The 20,098-nt window shown below is 42.4% G+C and overlaps 1 protein-coding gene across 1 annotated transcript in view; it reads left to right on the top strand.

The window, feature by feature from the left end:
* MYT1L (myelin transcription factor 1 like) overlaps positions 1–20,098 on the top strand; it is an 822,727-nt gene that overhangs the window by 287,161 nt on the left and 515,468 nt on the right. Inside the window, exon 9 of the mRNA XM_029597019.1 lies at positions 15,242–15,349. Within this exon, the coding sequence (XP_029452879.1) occupies positions 15,242–15,349 (108 nt within the window). The remainder of the gene's footprint in view (positions 1–15,241; positions 15,350–20,098) is intronic.

Genomic DNA, 20,098 nt, shown 5'->3' with positions numbered 1-20,098 from the left:
TCTTATGGCTGATAGAATATTTGCAGAAGTATGGGACTCATCTGTTGACTGAGAGTGCAGCAATGCCCACTTATACATTGTTCCTCTATTCTTGCTATGTCTGCTGCCTGCTTCTGCTTCTATCAGATTCCACCAGTGTATAAACAGAGAGAGATAGGAGTGCATAGCATTCATTGATGTCCAGATGTCTGTGGTGAAATGCATGCTACTCCCTCTGCCTTAGCCAGCAGTATCTAGGTGTAACTATGGCACTGTTTGTACAGGCTGGGGATGGCTGCCCTACTAAAGGTGGTCCTGGATAGGACTTTATAATCTGAGAATGCCAGTTTTGTATAATGCAGAAATCCCTCATTCTCTACTAGCTGCAGGGGCTGGCTATCAGCAATGCTCCTTGTTATAATTTTGGCTGCTGCTTGCCTCCTATCCTGGGAAATTGCTTTTGAAACCAACCCCATTTCTTCCATCATAGGTTTTTAGTTCTGAATCTTGGCAGGGGGCTGCTGGCCTGTCTCCTGACTGCTGGAAGGGTTTGAGAGCATGGGATCACTTTGGAGAACACATTTTCTCTTTTCTGCCACTTTTCTCTGCCTGGAAGAATGGGTTCCTGAGCTACTACTACCACCACTTCTACCTTCCCCAGATGCCAGAACTAAGGGGTGCTGCTTCTATAGGTGACAATGCATGCCAGTGTTAGTTAAGTGTCCCTTTTCTTTCCCACAACTTACATACTTTGCACAGTGCTTGCACTTTGCAAAGCATGGGTTGTTCCTTATTTGGAAATCTCCAGCTCATGGATTTCTTACATGTTCCCTTTTTTTATCCTTATGCTGGCACTGGAGTTGAGGTAGAAGGTAGACTCTAAGAAACAATGCCAGAGGCATCAGTTGTGCTGTTTACCTGTGCTGCCTGCTCTTCAGTCCTATCCTCATTTTGTGCTGCCTCCCCCATCAATGATCTAGATGATGATGGTAACACTTTACTGTATATGTCTCCCAAGTTTTCCTATTCCAGTATACTTTCAATATCTTCTGATTTAGACAAGTCAAGTAACAACTCTTCTTCTGTATCAGTGAAGGAAAATATGGCTTTCACTGTATCATCTGCTGCAAACTTTTCACTCTTTTTGAAAACAGATTGGAGGGAAATACTCCCACTGTCATCTGCACTCTGCAGTGGCACATCAACATCACCATATGCCAGTTTCTTTGGCATTGAGCTGGCTCCTACTGCTTTAGAAGTCCAGAAGAAATTTCTTTTCAATTTCAGTGCAGGACTACTTTTTGGATTATTGCTGGCACTGCCCTATGCCAGTGCCAACCTGGCTAATTTTTGACACATTTAAATTTATTTCATCTGCTCTGCCTTTCCCTTCCCTGACATGATTGTTTTTATGTCACTGAGGATGTGAAGATTACAACAATGATTTAATATTTTGCAGTGGTATTGTAATGCCCAAACTGTGCCAGTACTACACTGCTGTGTGGAGAACTTAGAGAAACTGTTGCAATGAGTGTCACACTGTCTGCTCTGCACTACTTCTCTCACATAGACAGGTTTCACAACACTGCCTGTTATGCTGCATTCACCAGAAAGGAAAAACAGAACAGCAACTGCAAGCAAAACAGCATAAATCTGCTATGAGACACAGATATTGTGATAGAATGCTGCCACACTGCTATCCTATCTTGTGAAATGGACTGTTGCTGGCATAGTGAGACTATAAAATATGCCACAGCAAAATAATTTAGCAAGAACTCAGAGAGCTCATTGCTATGCTTTCACACAGACAATGATTTGGAAAGCAATGCAGAGCAATTCTCTGACATGCTCAGTCTTACATGCTCAGTATTCAAGATCAGCATCACTGTATCCGGTCTTCAGCAGTAGGTCAGATTAGCAAAATGCTTTGCCATGATATGTCATTTCTCTAATCCCCCTGATAACATACCCATCCTTCCCTTCTCTGCTGATTGCCTGCTCTATACTGTATCAATTTCTAACTGTACCCATGCACATATTGTTTTCCTATGATTTCTATGAGTTCATTGACTATAATGGCATATAGAAATCATTCTGTTTCAAATGAAGGAAATGAATAGGATTCATTTAATTTGGGGGACCCTCTTAATTCATTTTGGGGTCCCCAGAAAGAAACAAAGTAGTCCCAATTGGCTGTAAATGTTTATTTAAGGTCACAATTGTCTCACGTGTGGCTGCCTCTTCTCACCTACCTATAATTAACCAACCACCTCTACCCCTCCCAGCCTTTCATTCCAATTTTCCCTATTGTAATTATAAGAGACAACTCTGCTACACTGTTATTTGAAGAGAAAATATTTTTTGGATGAATATGGCTGTAGTTTAGGTTAATCATATACAACAATTCAATTACCAAACATCAATTACTAGCATATTTTCAATCAACAGGAGCAGCCCTGGATTTGTCAATAGGTACCCATTATACCTGTGCCTAGGACAGCAAATATTTAAGGGTAACAGACAAGCTAAGATTTTCTGCCTTCTAGCTCTGTTGAATCTCATTCAACAGAGAACAGCCTTCTGCTACCCTGTAATAGACCCTTTCCGGAGGTGAAGGGGTAAAACACCAAAAGTGCCTTGGGGCAGAAAAACCTAAATCCATCCCTGCCCAGGGTGAACACGCTCTTGCTTACTGAATTTCATTTACTAAATGTTCCATAGTATCATGTTAAAGCACTGTAGTGCTATTGGGGATAGTGGGCCACCAAAGCCTTGCCCTGATTCACAAAATTGCTCCACAGTATCATGTTACAGCAATGCCCAGCCATGGGGGTTGCAGGGCTGTCGAAGCCTCACCACTCAGATTATCCGGTAATTTGATCCTTGATTACCAATGAAGTTCTCTGCTGTGCAATGAGGTCCTGGTCTATAAAACAGCAGGCGTCACTTGTTTAATATGCCAAAACAATGTAGAGTGGTGCGCAGGCCAGTCCCGGGCATTGAAGCCAAAGAATCGACAGGCAGCTCATCTCGCTCTTATCCACCAATAAAATGTAGAAACAGGAATACCACACTACTTGATAATCTCTGCCCGGCCAGCTTTCAAACATTGCACATGCCATATACCCCCAGACATGGTCAACCCCGCCCGCTATGTGGCAACTGTTTGACGATCCTGCACATCCATCAAGCTGCATCCCAGCCATGTAAGCTGTCCACAAATGAGCAGGCTGGATGGGAAAACTGCTAAAAGAAGAAGCTGGATGGGGGGTTCATCCCATCTTTAAATCAAGTGGGCCAGCCCACTTCCCAGCCACTGCCCCTCCCTTCCTCTGGAGGTGAGCACCCCCTGGTTGTAGCCACCCCCTTAGCAAAGGAGTAGTCAGATCCTCAAGTGTCTAAGGTGTGATCGCCTCTTCTTGCTACTTATTAATTAACCAACCACCCCATCCCCCATCCTCTCCATCTCAAATGTCCCTGTCGTAATTATAAGAGACAACTCTCTCACACCATTATTCGAAGAGAAGATATTTATTGGATGGATGTTACTGCAGCATAGGTTAATTACATAGAGCAATTCAATAGCTAAACATCAATTATTAGCAGATTCTCAATCCTCAGGGGTGACTATGCCTTCAAATGCTGAATTCCATTCACTAAATGCTCTATGCTGTTATATTACAGCTATGTAGCACTGTTGGGGATGCTGGGCCATCAAAGCCTTGCTAATATTTACAAAAATCATGCTACAGGAATGTAGTGCCATTGGGAGATACAGGGCCATCGAAGCCCTCGAAGCCTCTCCCCTCAGGTTATCCTGCAATTTGATCCTTGATTACCAATGAATTTCTCTACAGTGCAATGAGGTCCCAGATTATAAAAAATGAGGGGTCACTTGTTAAGCATGTCAACACATTTTAGAATGGTGCACAGGCCAATTCCAGTCATTGAAGCCAAATACTTGACAGGCAACTTGTCTCCAACTTTTTATTTATTTATTTAAGATTTTTAGCTACCGACATTCGTAGGTACATCATGCCGGTTTATATCGAACATTGTTAACAGAGAAAGAAAGTTACATGAAACAAGGGCTGGGGCAAAGGGGAATAAAGGAAATGAAGGCATTTTATGAAATATGGTACAACATGGAGAATAACTATAAAGCATATCAAGATATATGGAGAACACAAACAATAACAATATGAGCACATGGCTTAGGGGGGCATATAGCATAGCGAAGAAAGGATGGGAAGTTGTGAGTCCATGGAGCGAAGCCTGAGCAGTGCGAGGGGCAGATTACATGGGAGGGCATAAAAGAGGGTGAGATTATAATTTGAAATGTGCGGAGTGAGTTGAGTGGGGGAGAGGGGCGGTCAAGGGTAAGCTTGTTTAAAGAGCCATGTTTTGAGTTTTTTCTTAAATTTATGAGTGAATTGCTCTTGTCTGAGATCAGAAGGCATGGTGTTCCAGGTGAAGGGGCCAGCAATGGATAGGGCATGTTCTATTGTGGTGTTGAGATGGGAAAGTTTCGGAGAAGGGGTATCTAGAGTGCCTTTATGAGAGGATCTGGTTGGTCTGTTGGCGGTGTGGAATTGTATGGAGTCATTCAACCAGCGCATGTTCTGGTTGTGAAGGGTTTTGTGTAAGATAGTGAGTGTTTTATAGGTTATGCGGTAGGAGATGGGGAGCCAGTGAAGATCTCTGAGGATAGGAGTGATATGGTCTATTTTTTGGATGTTGGTAAGAATTCTGGCAGCGGAGTTTTGGAGCATTTGAAAAGGTTTAATAGTGGCTTTGGGTAGACCAAGGAGTAGGGAATTACAATAATCTATTTTGGAGAGTATAGTGGCTTGAAGTACTGTGTGGAAATCGTTAGAGTGGAGGAGTGGTCTGAGTTTTTTCAAGGTGTTAAGTTTAAAATAACATTCTTTCATCATTGAGCCGATGAATTTTTTAAGGTTGAGGTGGTTATCAATCATGACAACAAGGTCTTGTAAGTGCTGTGAGAATGTGATGGTTTGGGGAAGGATACTTAGTGGTTTATGAGGTGGGGAGATGATAATGAGTTCTGTTTTGGAAGTGTTAAGGGCAAGATTAAGGCTGTTGAGGAGGCTATTGATCGATGATAGGGCATTTTCCCAGGTTTTAAGGGTGATGGCTAAAGAATCAGTAATAGGGATGAGTATTTCTACATCATCTGCGTAAATAAATTGAGCGAGGTCAAGGTCAGAGAGAAGTTGACAGAGAGGCAGTAGGTAAATGTTGAAGAGGGTAGAGGAGAGTGAGGATCCTTGAGGAACACCCCTGGCGAGGTGTATAGGTTTAGATTCAAAGTCGGCTATTCTAACCTTGTAAAGTCTATTGGTAAGATACGAATTAAACCAGTGGAGGAGGGTTCCTGATATTCCAATTTCCTTGAGACAGGTTAGAAGTATGTTGTGGTTTACAGTGTCGAAGGCAGAGGAGATGTCAAGTAGGGCGAGTAAGAATGATTGACCTTTGTCAAAACCTTTGCAACATAGGAGCAGTGATACCATACTGCTTAGTAATCCCTACCTGGCCAGCTTTCAAATATTGTATATGTCATGCACTCCTGTATGTAGTCAACTCCACCACATGTTCACAGTAGTGACACCTCACTTGCCATGGGCAACTCACCAACCTGGCTGTGGTCATATTTTATAGTCAATAATGCTGCCCAAAGATATAAGGACCAGTTAGGCTCCTGTTCAATTACTTGGAAAACCATGAGAATGCTATAAACACACCTCTATTGCTGCCAAGATAGCACAGCCCAGGGAACAAAAATGAGCATATTGCAGACTGGCACCAATATATGTGATTGCCTCCATTCAGGAACAGTAATAGATGCCATATATTGCCATGTGCCTGTCAAGGCCACATCCTGAAACCTTTGGGGTTTATTATGCAGGATGTGATGAATGCAGTAATAATAATCAAAGGAGGAATATGGCATCCCTGAATTACCCAACCCACAAATTGTCCTACAAGCATATTAAGTATAGATCAATAGCATACAGCACTTAAAGGGCTGAAGCGAACTAATGCAGAACCATATGCATGATGGAAACTGTAAAGAAAATGGATGAAGGCAGGCCCTTGCCAGCAGCGCCAGGTCTGAGATGAGGATGCATAGCAAAAGCAAGGTACAGAATAGAACTCCACAAAGAAATTATGAAGTACCCCTCTACTATGTGGTAGCTCAACCACATCCTCTGAGTGTGAGGTTGCAAGAGCCACAGGAGACAAGCTTGATAATCCCACCAGATGGTCTGGAATGTATGGTGGCAGGACCACAGCATGATGACATAGCTGCCATGTTCTTGCATTATTTCCTCAGGATTGCCAGGACTTGCCCATCCACCCTAAGGACCAAGAGAAGGAACACAGTTTAACAATACTTGAAAGCATGCATAAGAATGAATATGGGTGAGTCATACTCAAGACTGGCATCGTGAGATACCTGGTCACACCAAAGCATGAGCAATACGAATGTGACCCCCTATTCATTGGGGGTTACCTTCTCAGCTTTGTGGAACTTAGAGTAATTCACTCAAAGTGAGGAAAAACAGTTCTCAGCTGTGTTGTGGGCTGGGGACAGATATTCTGCAGGGCCAAATGAGGTGCAGGACACACATACATGCTCTTCCAAAAAGCTACCGTCCACATTAAAGATTGTGCTCCAAATGAAAAGATAATATATTAGAAGTATCTTCAGTTAATGTAGAAAAAGTAAAACTTTCAACTTCATAGCAAATCCAGTAACACTTTGCTCTCAGTCTTCCAGAAAGCCTTAAACCAATTATGTTACAGTGTATATACACCACTCTTCAGCCTGTTCAAGGCAACACTGTCCCTACTCTTTTGCCAAACACAATAGATTTTAAAGTACTCACTTTAACTTTCAGATGGCTTCAAGCTACTCACTTCCTCTTGTTGTAGGAGGAAATGGGAGACTTTCAATCCTGGCTGCAGGATCCCATTGGGCACAAGTTTTTGTTTTCTGGTCCCAAATAGTCCCTTTTATTTTATATACTTTTTACTCTTAGATCCAAATTCCAATTACTTCAATCAGGCACCCTGAAACACTATTGGAGTTTTTCTGCCAACCCTCTCCTCTGTTCCCTGGTATCCCAGGAGAGGGTCCCAGCTGCTGCCTTCTCTTGACTTGGTGACTCTGAGGGAACTTCCGCTCTTGCTCTAAGCAGGGTAATAAATCCTTTCCAAACCAAACACTTAAGGGCTGAATCAGTCTGTCAAAGTGCTACCAGGCATTCCTTCTGACCATTAGATGACCCCACACTTTCTGGAACCTTTCCCCTTTCACCATCCCTTAAGCAATTTACTTTAGGAGGGAACAACAAACTCTCAACATTATACACTCTTCAATCTTTTCTGTGGCATACAGGGACCACATGAGGTTAGGCAGAGACACAGCTATCGAATAACACCTCAGCCACCCATCGGTGGCAAGCAGCCAACAGAAGAACAACATTGTGGGCAGAACCAATTTGGCCAACTAAACAACAAAAGTAATTCAATCTGCGAGCCAGGTCTATGGCAACCACATTACAAACAAAACCTATTTTGCATAGTTTTGCCAAATTGCATAGTCTGGAGACTTTACAGTATGAAATATAATTACCGTTATATAGTGTGAGGTTGCAAGAGCCACAGGATCTCGCCAAGAACTTATAGCTGTTTCAACAAATGCAGGGAGATTGATTTAAGATGTTCCTAATGAAATGAGATTAGTCGCATAATGGCACTGCCTCCATGCCAGCTATGATGTCTCTGCAACCAGAGGTGCAGCACATGCTGTTCAGCCAAATCCAGAAAGGGGAGAATCAACGATTGATATAATTACCTGACCAGCAAGATGTACAACATACACCTTGACAGCACATCTTATGGTGTCATAAAAGTTGCAGGTGCCAACTTGAGCCTGGTTACCTGCCCAGGCAAAGAACCAAAGCAACAACCACATGCCACATAACATACTGCCACACACTTAGAGGTTCACCATGCTTTGCGAGGATGACAAAAATTTCATAGACTGTAGTAGAGCAGGTGATGCTGGATGGCCTGCACACAGGCAGCTATAAGACATCAATCAAAAAATAAAGGCATCCAATAGCTAGAGGACTGGTTTTGAAACAGTAATTTAGCTCCTAGTGGGCAGCCAGCCTCAGATATCAAACCTGACTTTAATCTAAATATAAGTAGCCGTTTGTACAGGGATATTTAGCAGCATAGCTATGCCGCTGAATATCCCTTGAACCTTAGCCAGATAAGTTATATCTGGCTAAATTACTTAAACGGCCATCTTTCAATTTTGTGCCCAATGTGTATAAGGACTGCAAAGATGCACAAAACAGGCATTTTTCGGGCAGATGCTAGAAATAACCTACACAGAATAAAATTAATTTCTCTATTTGCCATGCATAGAGCGTCTGAAATGTGTTCCATCTGCAAAGGCTAAGTGGCATGCTCATAATGCCAGAGGTAAGCATTAGCAGGGTCAGGTACCCGGATGCAGTAAATGACTTGATGATGATCAGAAAGCGGATGACTGTGAATTTTCAGAATACCACCTCTCAGAGACTCAGACTTGCAAGTGATGTCAGGAAGGCCTAGCAACTGAAAGACAATGGTGAAGGGAGAAATAAACAAAGTCTGGCACAGATCATCGGTGGAGCACTTAATGCTGCCCAGCCTGGAAATGAAAACCGATCAGTCATCCACTAAGGACATAAGAACAGACAGCCTCAACTGACTTGTTTTTGCACACCAGTTTCTTTTGTGTGTTCCCCTTTGAAAATCATGTGGCAGACTGCAGACATGGAATACTAACTCAAGCGGAAATCCCTGCTAACTCCTAAATATCTCCTCCCATGAAGACATTGATGCAGCTAATCTACCTTTGGGTCAGATTCATTAAGGCTTTTCTCCCATTTTGTGCCTATGGGAAAAACCCTAAAAAAGTAGATTTTCAAACACGCATGTGGTCGTCCATGTGTGCATGGTTGCTGGCGTGCACATATGGATGCGCCGATTTTATAACATGACTGCATTGACGTGCACATATTACAAAATCTGCTACCCGCGCGCACATGTGCGTCTAGATTTATATCGGCACAAATGCTGACTCGCATGTGTAAGAGGGGGGGAGAATTTTGAAACCTGCGCGTAGCGACACGATAGGCCCTAATCCCAGTTCCCTCTCAGTCCACTCCAATAAAGGAGTGGATTGGGAGGGAACTTCCTAAACTCCTACCTAACCTGCTTCCCTTTTCCCCTACTAACCCCGACCCCTAAAACCCTGCTAACTAACCTTTATTTTTGTTTTAGAACTTACCTGCTCTTCGCAGCAGTAGCAGGTTGCACAGGCACTGTCCCTGCCCACCCACGCCCTGCCCATGCCTATGCCCTGTCCAGACCCTACCCTTACCCTTACCCTGCCCTCCCCCTTCATTCCTAACCTATTCTTTGGCGCATACTGGGAAATAAGCACGTGGCTGTGGGAGTTTGAAAATCCCTGCGGTCCCAGCCACGCAAGTATCTCCAGGTTTTCACGCGTGCAGGGCTTTTAAAATTAGCCCTTTAGTGAATCAGGCACTTTGATTTCTTCTGAAGGCTCGGCCGCTTAAAGCAGAGAATCCCAAATGCAGAAAATGACTTGGAGAACAAAACTATGACTCCGTATTTGCAAAGTTTGCTCACAAACTCAGAGACACCGATATGTGCAAGTTAATGTTAAAGCCACATGTGCACTACAACCCATAGGCAAAACCCCAAAGCCAGCCTTCTGCTGTAGCTAATCCGTAGACATCTGTATGCACCATTAGAAATAGAGCCCTTTGATATAAATGAATACCTTCTATAACTTTTATAAATGAGTGCTTCCTAATTAGGACAAATACTCTCAAGTGCACAACTCGTTGCGAGCTTGGGTAAATTAGAGGAGTAACAATAAATACTCTTGAAGGCTGGGACCAACACAGGAACAAGTAAGCATAATAAAACAGAAGAAGCATACTTTTATGGTAGAGGGGAGTATGTGATAGGAGCCACCCATGCATAACTCCTGCAACAGTAACAGTGCTGAAGCACTGTATTCTACACTACCCATGAAGGACAATGCAGTCACAGGGAAGAGCTACCTATAGATAGAGAAGCAAGGAGCATGGAAGAAAAATAGATGACCTTCAAACCTCTTCTGATGGCGGAATGCACCATGCCTCATGTCATCTACTAGGATGGTGCAGTTGGAATGATGCTGCAAGCTGATGGATCAGCACTGGACAAGCAGTCACAAGAATTTGCAGAGTAGAAGTGAAAGAAAAGACAAGAGTTGTCTATCACCACCGTGTTTGATAAAAAAAAGACGTTTATTTTATTATTTTTTGGTCCCACTTTTAAATCGTGTGGGTCGGCCCACCCCCCACAGCCTTTGTCCCCCCTCCCTTGCTCCAGAGGCGGGCACCTCCCCGGTTGGGGCATCCCCCCTTAGCTGAGGTGGGGTCGGCTCCTAAAGCACTACAGGGTTTCCCCAGTTTGTATCTCTGAGAACAGACACAAAAAAAGAGTTAAATTAGCACAGGTTATCTAGGGAAAATATCTCTAGTACATCTGGCCCTTAGTGGCAGGTCTTTTATTTTCTATTTTCTCATTTTTACTCTGCATTCTAATCTGGATGAAATGTTTTTCCTACTGCTTTCTTTTCTGAGTCTCAGTCCTCTTCTGGATTATTTGAACAGGGAGATTTAAATTGAATGACTTATAATTTATCTTAAATGATGAAACTCCATTATAAAATACCTTTTTTTTTTTTTTGGTACCCTCCATCATATGAATTGTAAGTGCACTTATGTTACATGAATTGTAAAATACATAAAATAAAATTTTAAAAACTGCTAGTAACAGGCCTTTTTTCTTTGCATAATCCTACCTCTTAACATTGTAAATTATTGGTAGCGCAAAAATAAGGTTTCATAATTATGATCTAAAAAATGAATTTTGATTTACATATCCTGAACTAGAATAATGTTTTCTTAGATTTATTTTAGTTATTTTAATCAAGGATAATGTGAAAACCAACCACATTTTGTCTCCTTAAAAGGAGGATCTAAAAGAAACAAATCAAGCCCCCAAATATGTTTTTTAAAAATTGTCAACATTTAAATATCTCATGCTCTCTCTCAGGAGACTAAACGTAATTGAGATAATTGATACCTGAAGATTATGGATTAGGAAGCCATTGACTTTTATAGGATATTGCCTCAGGAATGGTAATTTTCAGACAAATAGCCCGGTTAGAGCTAAAGTCTGCAGATAGTTTGTAACCGCAGGCTTTAGCTTGAATTTTCAAAGTAGAGGTATGTGTGTAAGTCCTCTTTGAAAATTTGGGGGTTGCCCTGCTATGCTCATGGATGTACATGCTAGGGATGTGCAGAGGGACCGCATACGTTACATTCGGTATTCGTATTTGTGGGGGGGCATATATATTGCATTCGGCAAGGGGGAGCCCCGATCCATTCATGCGTTCCATTCTTATTCATTTCTGGCTAAAATTTAATTAACTACAACCCCCCATCCTCCTGACTCCCCCAAGACAGCAGGGGTCCGGGAGCCATCTACTGCACTCACGCCGTCGGCTGCCAGTATTCAAAATGGCGCCAATAGCCTTTGACCTTACTATGTCACGGGGCTATCGGCACCATTTTGAATACCGGCAGCTGACGGCCCGAGTGCAGGAGAGGCTCCCGGACCACTGCTGGACCACCAGGGAGTTTTGGTAACTCTTGGGGGGTTCAGGAGGTTGGGGATTTTGTTTAAATTTGTTCCTTTAAACGGCCAAATAATTCGGTGAAGATTCTTTGTATTCATGGGAATCACGATACGTTTTGCTTCCCCACGAATACAACAAATATGGCCCTATATGTTGCGGATTGCCAATACATTGCAAACGAATGCACACCCCTAGTACATGCACAGTTACACCTATTCCTGAACAGGTATAACTTTGTTCATACAGATTTATGTGCACATTTTCAAAACCAAAAGTATGCACATAAATGTTTTCTCTGCCTCAGTTCTACTCCCCAGAATGCCTACTGCAAGTACAAAGTCATGCTTCACATGTACTTTTACACGGAGTCCCGTCCTCTTCTCCTACACCTCCCCACTCTCACCAGTTGCTCTGCACATAAGAAAGGGTCTTATGTACTTAATGAATTTTCTAAAGAGTTTTTGCATACATAAAAGCATATATCATAGCAATTTTCAAAAAAACATTTAAGCACATAAAGTCTATTTACACATATAAATCCTTTTGAAAATTCAGTCCTGTGGAATGAATTTTCAAAACATTATGTGTGTAAAAGTAGCGATTTTCAAAAGTCCATTTACACATGTAAAACCCAGTTTCATGCACGTAAATCCATTGGAAAATTAACTCCTAAGAGGATAACTTTCAAACAAATGCACGTGGCAGCACATATGTATATATACGGCCGTGAACACATCTACACGAGTATTTTATAACTCACATGTATGATATATGCACATTTTATAAAATACATGATTCTCTACCCTGCAACATATGCGCATATGTAGGTTTACGAGCGAAGACATAATTCATTGTAACAAAATTTATCGATGCATTGAATGTGCATACTTTTCCTACCTAAAGTAGGATTTACTCATGTAAGACCCAATTTAAGCATGTAAGTCAGACAATTTTAAAACATGCATGTGTAAATGAATTTAGCGTTTACCAATTAGTTCACCATTACACCCAGTCCTTCTCCAGGTCATCAAGACTTTCCTTGTTCTTCAGTATGAACTGCTCCAGCTCACCCAGACCTCCCACCCAGTCAGTACCACATAGTAAACACGTTTAATATCACTTACGCCAGATAATTAGTATGTGTACAAATGCACATGTAAGTTTACAAATATACCTGGGAATAACACTAGACCACCTCTTTTATACACCTCTTTTATATGTGAAAATATGCACATATGTTTGACTTTTATAAAATATGGAATCTGTGAGTATATTTATTTAAAAATTGTATATGCTGCTTATTCTCAGCCCCAAGCAGCTCACAGCTAAAACACACATAAAAATGTAATAAACAATAAAACGAGAAAAACTATAGTTAAAAACCAGGAATAGGTTCCTTAAATAGATCATGAATAGCACTCTGGGTCAGCAGATGTGCCTTAGGCTCTTGCAGATGAATTTTCAAAAGAGTTATGCATGTAAATATAACATACTATCAAAGCAATTTTCAAAAGCTATTTACCTGCATTAAGTGCACTTAATGCAGGACAAAATCTATTGAAAATTCAATTACATATATTGTAGCAGTTTTCAAAAGCCCACATACACAGGCAAAGTGCATTTACACATGTAAAACTCAGTTTTAAGTATGTAAGTGCTTTTGAAAATCAGGCCCATTATACTAATTTTTATATGTGTAACATTTTAAAAACTCACCCCAAGGAGTGTAAAAGTGGCAATTTTCAAAAGCTCATCTATGTGCATAAAACCCAGTGTTATGCATGTAAATCCTTTTGAAAATTAGCCTGCTAATGTTCTAACATAAACTTTCTTCAAAGCCATACTTACACCACTACACCATAATCAAATACACTTTAGGAAAATGAAAAAGAAAACAATTTTAAGTCATTTAAAAAAATAATTAGAGGGCTTTAAGTGTAGTTCCTGGGGATTTATTTTCTTTACTAAAACACATTTGAAATTTCTATAATATATATCTACAAGTTTTACCCACGTTAAGTGTACTTTATATGGGTAAATGGACTTTTGGAAATTTCTACAATAGTATGTAACATTTACATTTTTGTTTGAAAATTACCCTGATAGGATATAATCAAATTAAGTGGTCTAGAAGGAAGTCTAACTGCTAACTTTAAATTAAAAAATTACTCTGCTATGTGATAATACAGTTGGAGAAAACAATCATTGAGGGAATAGAATGAATACCCTAAATATAAAATAGAGGAGGCAATGAAAGCCATGCTTATATATGGATTTTCTAGTACATTTCAACTTTGACTCTATTGACAAGGACCTCACTCATCAGTTTGAGGTTCTAGACTGATGCTCTACCTTTCTCCAAGTGTGGACCTGATTGGTGAATTTTTGCAAAATGTACATGCTCCCAGACAGACAGATTGAATTATGGCTGTAGTGCTTTCAGCCCTGGTTTTAAAAAATGCTAAAAAGACAATGGACTTGTTTCAGCAACCTCTTCAAACCTAGGCCAGGATTCATCATTCATCATTCTGTACAGAATGATGAAGCCTGCACCAAAAGGGGTGGAGTGCGAAGGAGGGTGCGGGCGATAGCCCGCAGTCGATCGCACCTCGGCGGTGAGATTTCACCTGCCTCGGTGCGGCCGGCTGCAGGCTATCGCGGGCATAGCACCAACGTAAAGGTGGTACTATTCCCTGCACTACTGCCAGTGATAATGTTCAAAACATTATCGCCGGCAGCGGTGCTGCCTCCGACTCCTCCCTAACTCCACCCCGACTCCTCCCCTCCTCCTAATTTTAATGTTACCACCGCGAAAAGGGCCTTTTTGCGTGCGATAGGGCCCTAACGCACGCAATAAATCCTTAGAAAATAATCCCCCTAATTTGTATATTTGTATATATTTTTCACAGAATATTCACATCAATTTCAGAATATTCTGACCAAGTAGACAATTTTAAATATTATGGAATTCATTAAAAAAAGTATGTATTTAAATAAAAGTCAACAAATTGTAGATGATAGCTTTTCTAGGTTTCCTCAATATATTTGAGATTAATTTTCAAGAATTATGTTCCCTTCAAATTGTATTGACTCGATGAAGAGAGCATAACTCTCAAAAGCTAGTCACAAATACATTAACTTAGTTGAGTACAAAGAAACTATAACATATTTGTTGACCTTGATTTCTAAAGAATAAATGGAAAAACCTGACAGCCACAGACAGTCACCAATAGATAGTTCCATTAGGTGGATCTGCTTGTACCTGCCTGTGCCACCAATGTTTTAATAATTGAATGAAAAATTCAACCATGCGTCAATTTACCTCAGCTTCATTGAGAAAAAGCAGAACAAAGTTTTCCAGCTGTCTCCAAATTCTTCCTAATATGATTCTTTTATCAAGCTGGAGAGTTCTTAGGACAGCAACTTTAAATCATTTTTCTGTAATTGCAGCCTTTCTGGATGTCCCATAGCAGCAGCTGAGAAGCTGGCTAAAGCTCAAGAAAAGCATCAGAGCTGTGATGTATCAAAATCTACACAAGCATCAGATCGTGTTTTAAGGTATTCGGAAATAATGTGATTTTTCATTATTTGAAGGGGGAAGTTTATGGCTTTAAGAGTTTACACGATTATCCCCTATAGTACACAGCTTACAATACTCAAGAGCTAAACTATTTTGATGCTGAAACTGTGTTGTATTTAGGAACATACATATGCATACATCGGACACAGTAACAGAAAAAAAAATGGGTTGAATTAGAGTAGCAGCAATTGTCAAGACGTCAGCCCTGTTTTATTTAATGTCTGACAGCATAAGGTTAGAGAAGTAGGAACTATTTGTTTTTCAAAGTGAATTTCATCAAAATTGGGTATTTGTTTTATAAATAAACTTGTGAATATTTGACACTGAACTAAAGGACAGTCATCTGAACATTCAACCTCAAACCTCAAGCCATCTTTCTCTCTCTCTCTCTCTCTCTCTCAATATCCTCAACAAGCCCTGAAACATCAACAATACTATTTTGAGAGGGGAAGGGGTTCGGGTTTCCCACAAACTACAGAAATAGGAAGCAATTCTGTTGAAGCTGAAAATAATCTTTTGAGAAATACCAATCAAATTGAGCTAGTAATCATCACACATTTTTCTATTAAGAATTTGGAGTTTGCAAACTCAATTTTTACAGAATTCATTCAACCTTACTTGGAATCTAAAACCACGCAGTTCTTCATGACAGAAAAAAATTGAAATTTTGCATACTTGATTTCTTTACAGAAAAATATACGTAAAAAGAAGGGCTCTGTCAATCATATAGAGGTCAATATTCAGCACCACATAGCTAGTTAAGGCCTAGATTCATCAAACTGTTACAAAAATAGCAGAAAATAGAACCAATGATTAAAAAAAAGGGCATGATTATTTTCCTGGTACAGCTTCACAAAACTATTTTACTGCAACACGCATTGTAGGACGGATTTTAAAAGCCCTGCTCGCGTAAATCCGCGAGCAGGGCCTTGCGCGCCGGTGCGCCTATTTTCCATAGGCCGCCGGCACGCGCAGAGCCCCGGGACGTGCGTAGGTCCCGGGGTTTTTGGAAGGGGGCGTGTCGGAGCGGGACCCGATGAGGCGGCGTTTCGGGGGCGGGGCGTGGCGTTTTGGGGGCAGGACCGGGGCATGGTTTCGGCCCGAGGCGTTTTGGGGCCGTGGCCGCGTCCTCCGGAACCGCCCCCGGGTCGAGTCTCGGCGTGCCAGCAGCCCGCTGGCGCGCGTGGATTTACGACTCCCTCCGGGAGGCGTAAATCCATGGATAAAGGTAGGGGTGGGTTAGATAGGGCCGGGGGGGTGGATTAGGTAGAGGAAGGGAGGGGAAGGTGAGGGGAGGGCGAAAGAGAGTTCCCTCCGAGGCCGCTCCAATTTCGGAGCGGCCTCGGAGGGAACGGAGGCAGGCTGTGCGGCTCGGAGCGCGCCGGCTGCCCAAAATCGGCAGCCTTGCGCGCTGATCCAGGATTTTAGAGGATACGCGCAGCTACGCGCGTATCTTATAAAATCCAGCATACTTTTGTTTGCGCCTGCTGCGCAAATAAAAGTACGCGAACGCGCATTTTTTAAAAATCTACCCCTAAGGGAACGATGCAATACACTGCGCTCAGCCGAGCACACTGTATAACCCGCAGTCGGACGCAGGTTGAATAGGCGCTAATGAATCCCCTAATGCAATAAGGGGATTAGCGCCTATTCAAAGCATATCTGACGAGGAGTAAGTCGAATAGCACTAATCACATGCAAATGCATGTCATTGAGGCTATTAGCATTCAATCCAGATGCAAAAAAAAATGTGCATCTAGGACGCACATTTAGCGCTCAGCAATTAACGCCTGCCAGGAGCAGGCGTTAATTGCTGAACGCTTCTTAAACCAGTACAGAAAAGCAGAAAAAACTGCTTTTCTGTACTGCCTCCTACTTAATATCGTTGCAATATTAAGAAGGAGTTAAAAAATAGAAAAAAATAAACACTGGCAGTCGGGTGCAGGAAACGGACCCTCGAATGACAAGCGTCTGTTTCCTGAAACTCCTGGCTGTGTGGCTGTGCGGCTGTGCGGCTGTGCGGCGATTAGGAAAACCAACGCCGATAAACTCAGCGTCAGCTTTCCTATCTGGCTGATCGCCGACGCCGATCGCGTTCTCATTAGTAAGGAGGCGCTAGGGGTGTGCAAGCATCCCTAGCACCTCCTTACTAACACGACCCCCTAATTTAAATATTGCATGGTGCCCCACTTGGGGGCGCCTAGGGTGTGTTAAGAAAGCAGGCACTGACTGTTCAGCACCTGCTTTCTGCACATATTTATTGCATCAGCCCCTAAATTTGTTGTATTGCATTTTGGGCTGAGAGTGAGAGAGAGTGAGCGAGAGAGATTCTGTGGAGTCTCACAAAAAAGTTAAATATTTATGCCGCTGTAAGAGGAGGCACTAATAATTTGGGGTGAGGTTTGTGGGGTAGCGTGGGTTCTTGGGAACAATTTTACATTCATAGTCATACGTACGAACAGCACAGTTACTAGAGATGTGAATCGGAACCGGAATCAGTTCGGTTCCGGTTCTGATTCAAATCGTGCATTTTTTTTCGTCCGGCCTGATCGTTTTTTTTTTATCGGCTGAGCCCGATCCGATAAACAAAAAACCCACCCCGACCCTTTAAAACCGCTCCCTTAGCCTCCATCACCCTCCCGCCCCCCCCCCAAAAAAACTTTTCAAAATTACCTGGTGGTCCAGTGGGCCCCGGGAGCGATCTCCCGCTCTCGGGCTGTCGGCTGCCACTAATAAAAATGGCGCCTTTGCCCTTACCATGTGACAGGGTAACCATGCCATTGGCCGGCTCCGTCACATGGTAGGAGCACTGGATGGCCGGTACCATCTTTAAAAATGGCGCGGACCATCCAGTGGACGGCCGGCACCATAAAATGGCATGGGCCATCCAGTGGACGGCCGGCGCCATCTTTAAATATGGCGCCGGCCGACCAGTGCTCCTACCATGTGACAGGGGCCGGCCAATGGCACAGTTACCCTGTCACATGGTAATGGCAGCCGATGGCCCGAGAGCGGGAGATCACTCCCGTGGCCCACTGGACCACCAGGTAATTTTAAAATGTTTTTTTTTGGGGGGGGGGGGTTGGGAGGGTGGTGGAGGCTAAGGGAGCAGTTTTAAAGGGTCGGGGTGGGTTTTTTGTTTATCGGCCAACAGCCCGAGCGCGAGAGAACGCTCCCGGGACCCCCGCTGGACCACCAGATAATTTTAAAATGTTTTGGGGGGGGTCGGGAGGGTGGTGGAGGCTAAGGGAGCAGTTTTAAAGGGTCGGGGTGGGTTTTTAGGTTATGTCCTAACTCCCATTAGTGTGCACTAACCCGATTAACAATTTTTTCACAATAAATCGGTGGAATTTCTATTGTATCGCACTCTTTAACGATTAATGACGATTTTAAAAATATCGGACGATATTTTAAATCGTCAAAAAACGATTCACATCCCTAACAGTTACCATCAGTGAAGATTTTATATAATTTAGAGGTATGAAAGGTGAAAGAAGAGTAGATTTGTAGCATATTCTCTCTACCTAGCTTGATGTTAAACTGCCCCCTAAAACCTAACAGACCCCCACCAACCTCACACCGAGTTACCTCTTACAATGATATAAAAAGTTGAAAAATCAGTGGGCCACCAAGGAGGTGCTGTCTTTCTCTCTCTCTCTTTCTCTCCCTCTCCCTCCTGAAATGGGATTTTCGATAAATCCCCTTTTGATCATAATGCGCAGCTATCACAGGCATAATGCCCAGAAAAAAGATGTAGTTAAATCCTGTGATAGTGTGTCTTACGTTATCGCATGCAACATTAACCTGCACTTATTTCCATTTACTCGTCCCACTTGAATAAAATTTTCAAATTTGCATACACATTTCACAATGCAGTGTTTATCGCATGCATTATGGCATTATCATGGGCATTAGGGCCCTAACACATTTTGGTAAATGACCCCCTTAATTAGTCAGATAAGTCTAAGACAACTATTTGCCTGTCTTTTAGTTAGCTGTATAAACTTATCCAGCTAACTATAAGATAGCCCTGCATATTTAATGGCGTGGCTGTGCCACTGAATATCTTGGCCAATTTAGCCAGATAAGGTTATCCAGTTAACTTGCCCAGCCAGATAGTGGCTGAATATTGGCCTCAGAATATCTACATTTTTATAGTATAATGACATTTCCTCAGCTGCTGAAATAGTTTGGGAAATATTTTTAACAAAATCTTGCTAGCCAATGTGTCTAGACACCACAACCCTATTGTCCTATTAGTAGTTGTAACCCATTGGTATTAACCCAGATAACTCATGGCATGCAGTATCACTAGATTGTAGGGATGTGAATCGTTTTTTGACGATTTAAAATATCGTCCGATATATTTTAAATCGTCAAAAATCGTTAGGGCCACGATACAATACCAATTCCCCCGATTTATCGTTAAAAAATCGTAAATCGGGGGAAGGGGGAGGGCAGGAAAACCGGCACACTAAAACCCCCTAAAACCCACCCCCGACCCTTTAAATTAAATCCCCCACCCTCCCGAACCCCCCCCCCCAAATGCTTTAAATTACCTGGGGATCCAGCGGTGGTCCAGAATGGCGGCGGTCCGGAACGGCCCCCTCAATTGAATCCTGTTGTCTTCAGCCGGCGCCATTTTGCAAAATGGCCACCGCAAAATGGCGGCGGCTGAAGACAACAGGATTCAATTGAGGGGGCCGTTCCGGACCGCCGCCGTTCTG

Source organism: Rhinatrema bivittatum, chromosome 3 (genome assembly GCF_901001135.1).
Source record: "Rhinatrema bivittatum chromosome 3, aRhiBiv1.1, whole genome shotgun sequence".
In the NCBI taxonomy this organism is placed as follows: Eukaryota; Metazoa; Chordata; class Amphibia; order Gymnophiona; family Rhinatrematidae; genus Rhinatrema; species Rhinatrema bivittatum.
This window is presented reverse-complemented; position numbering and strand designations above follow the sequence as displayed.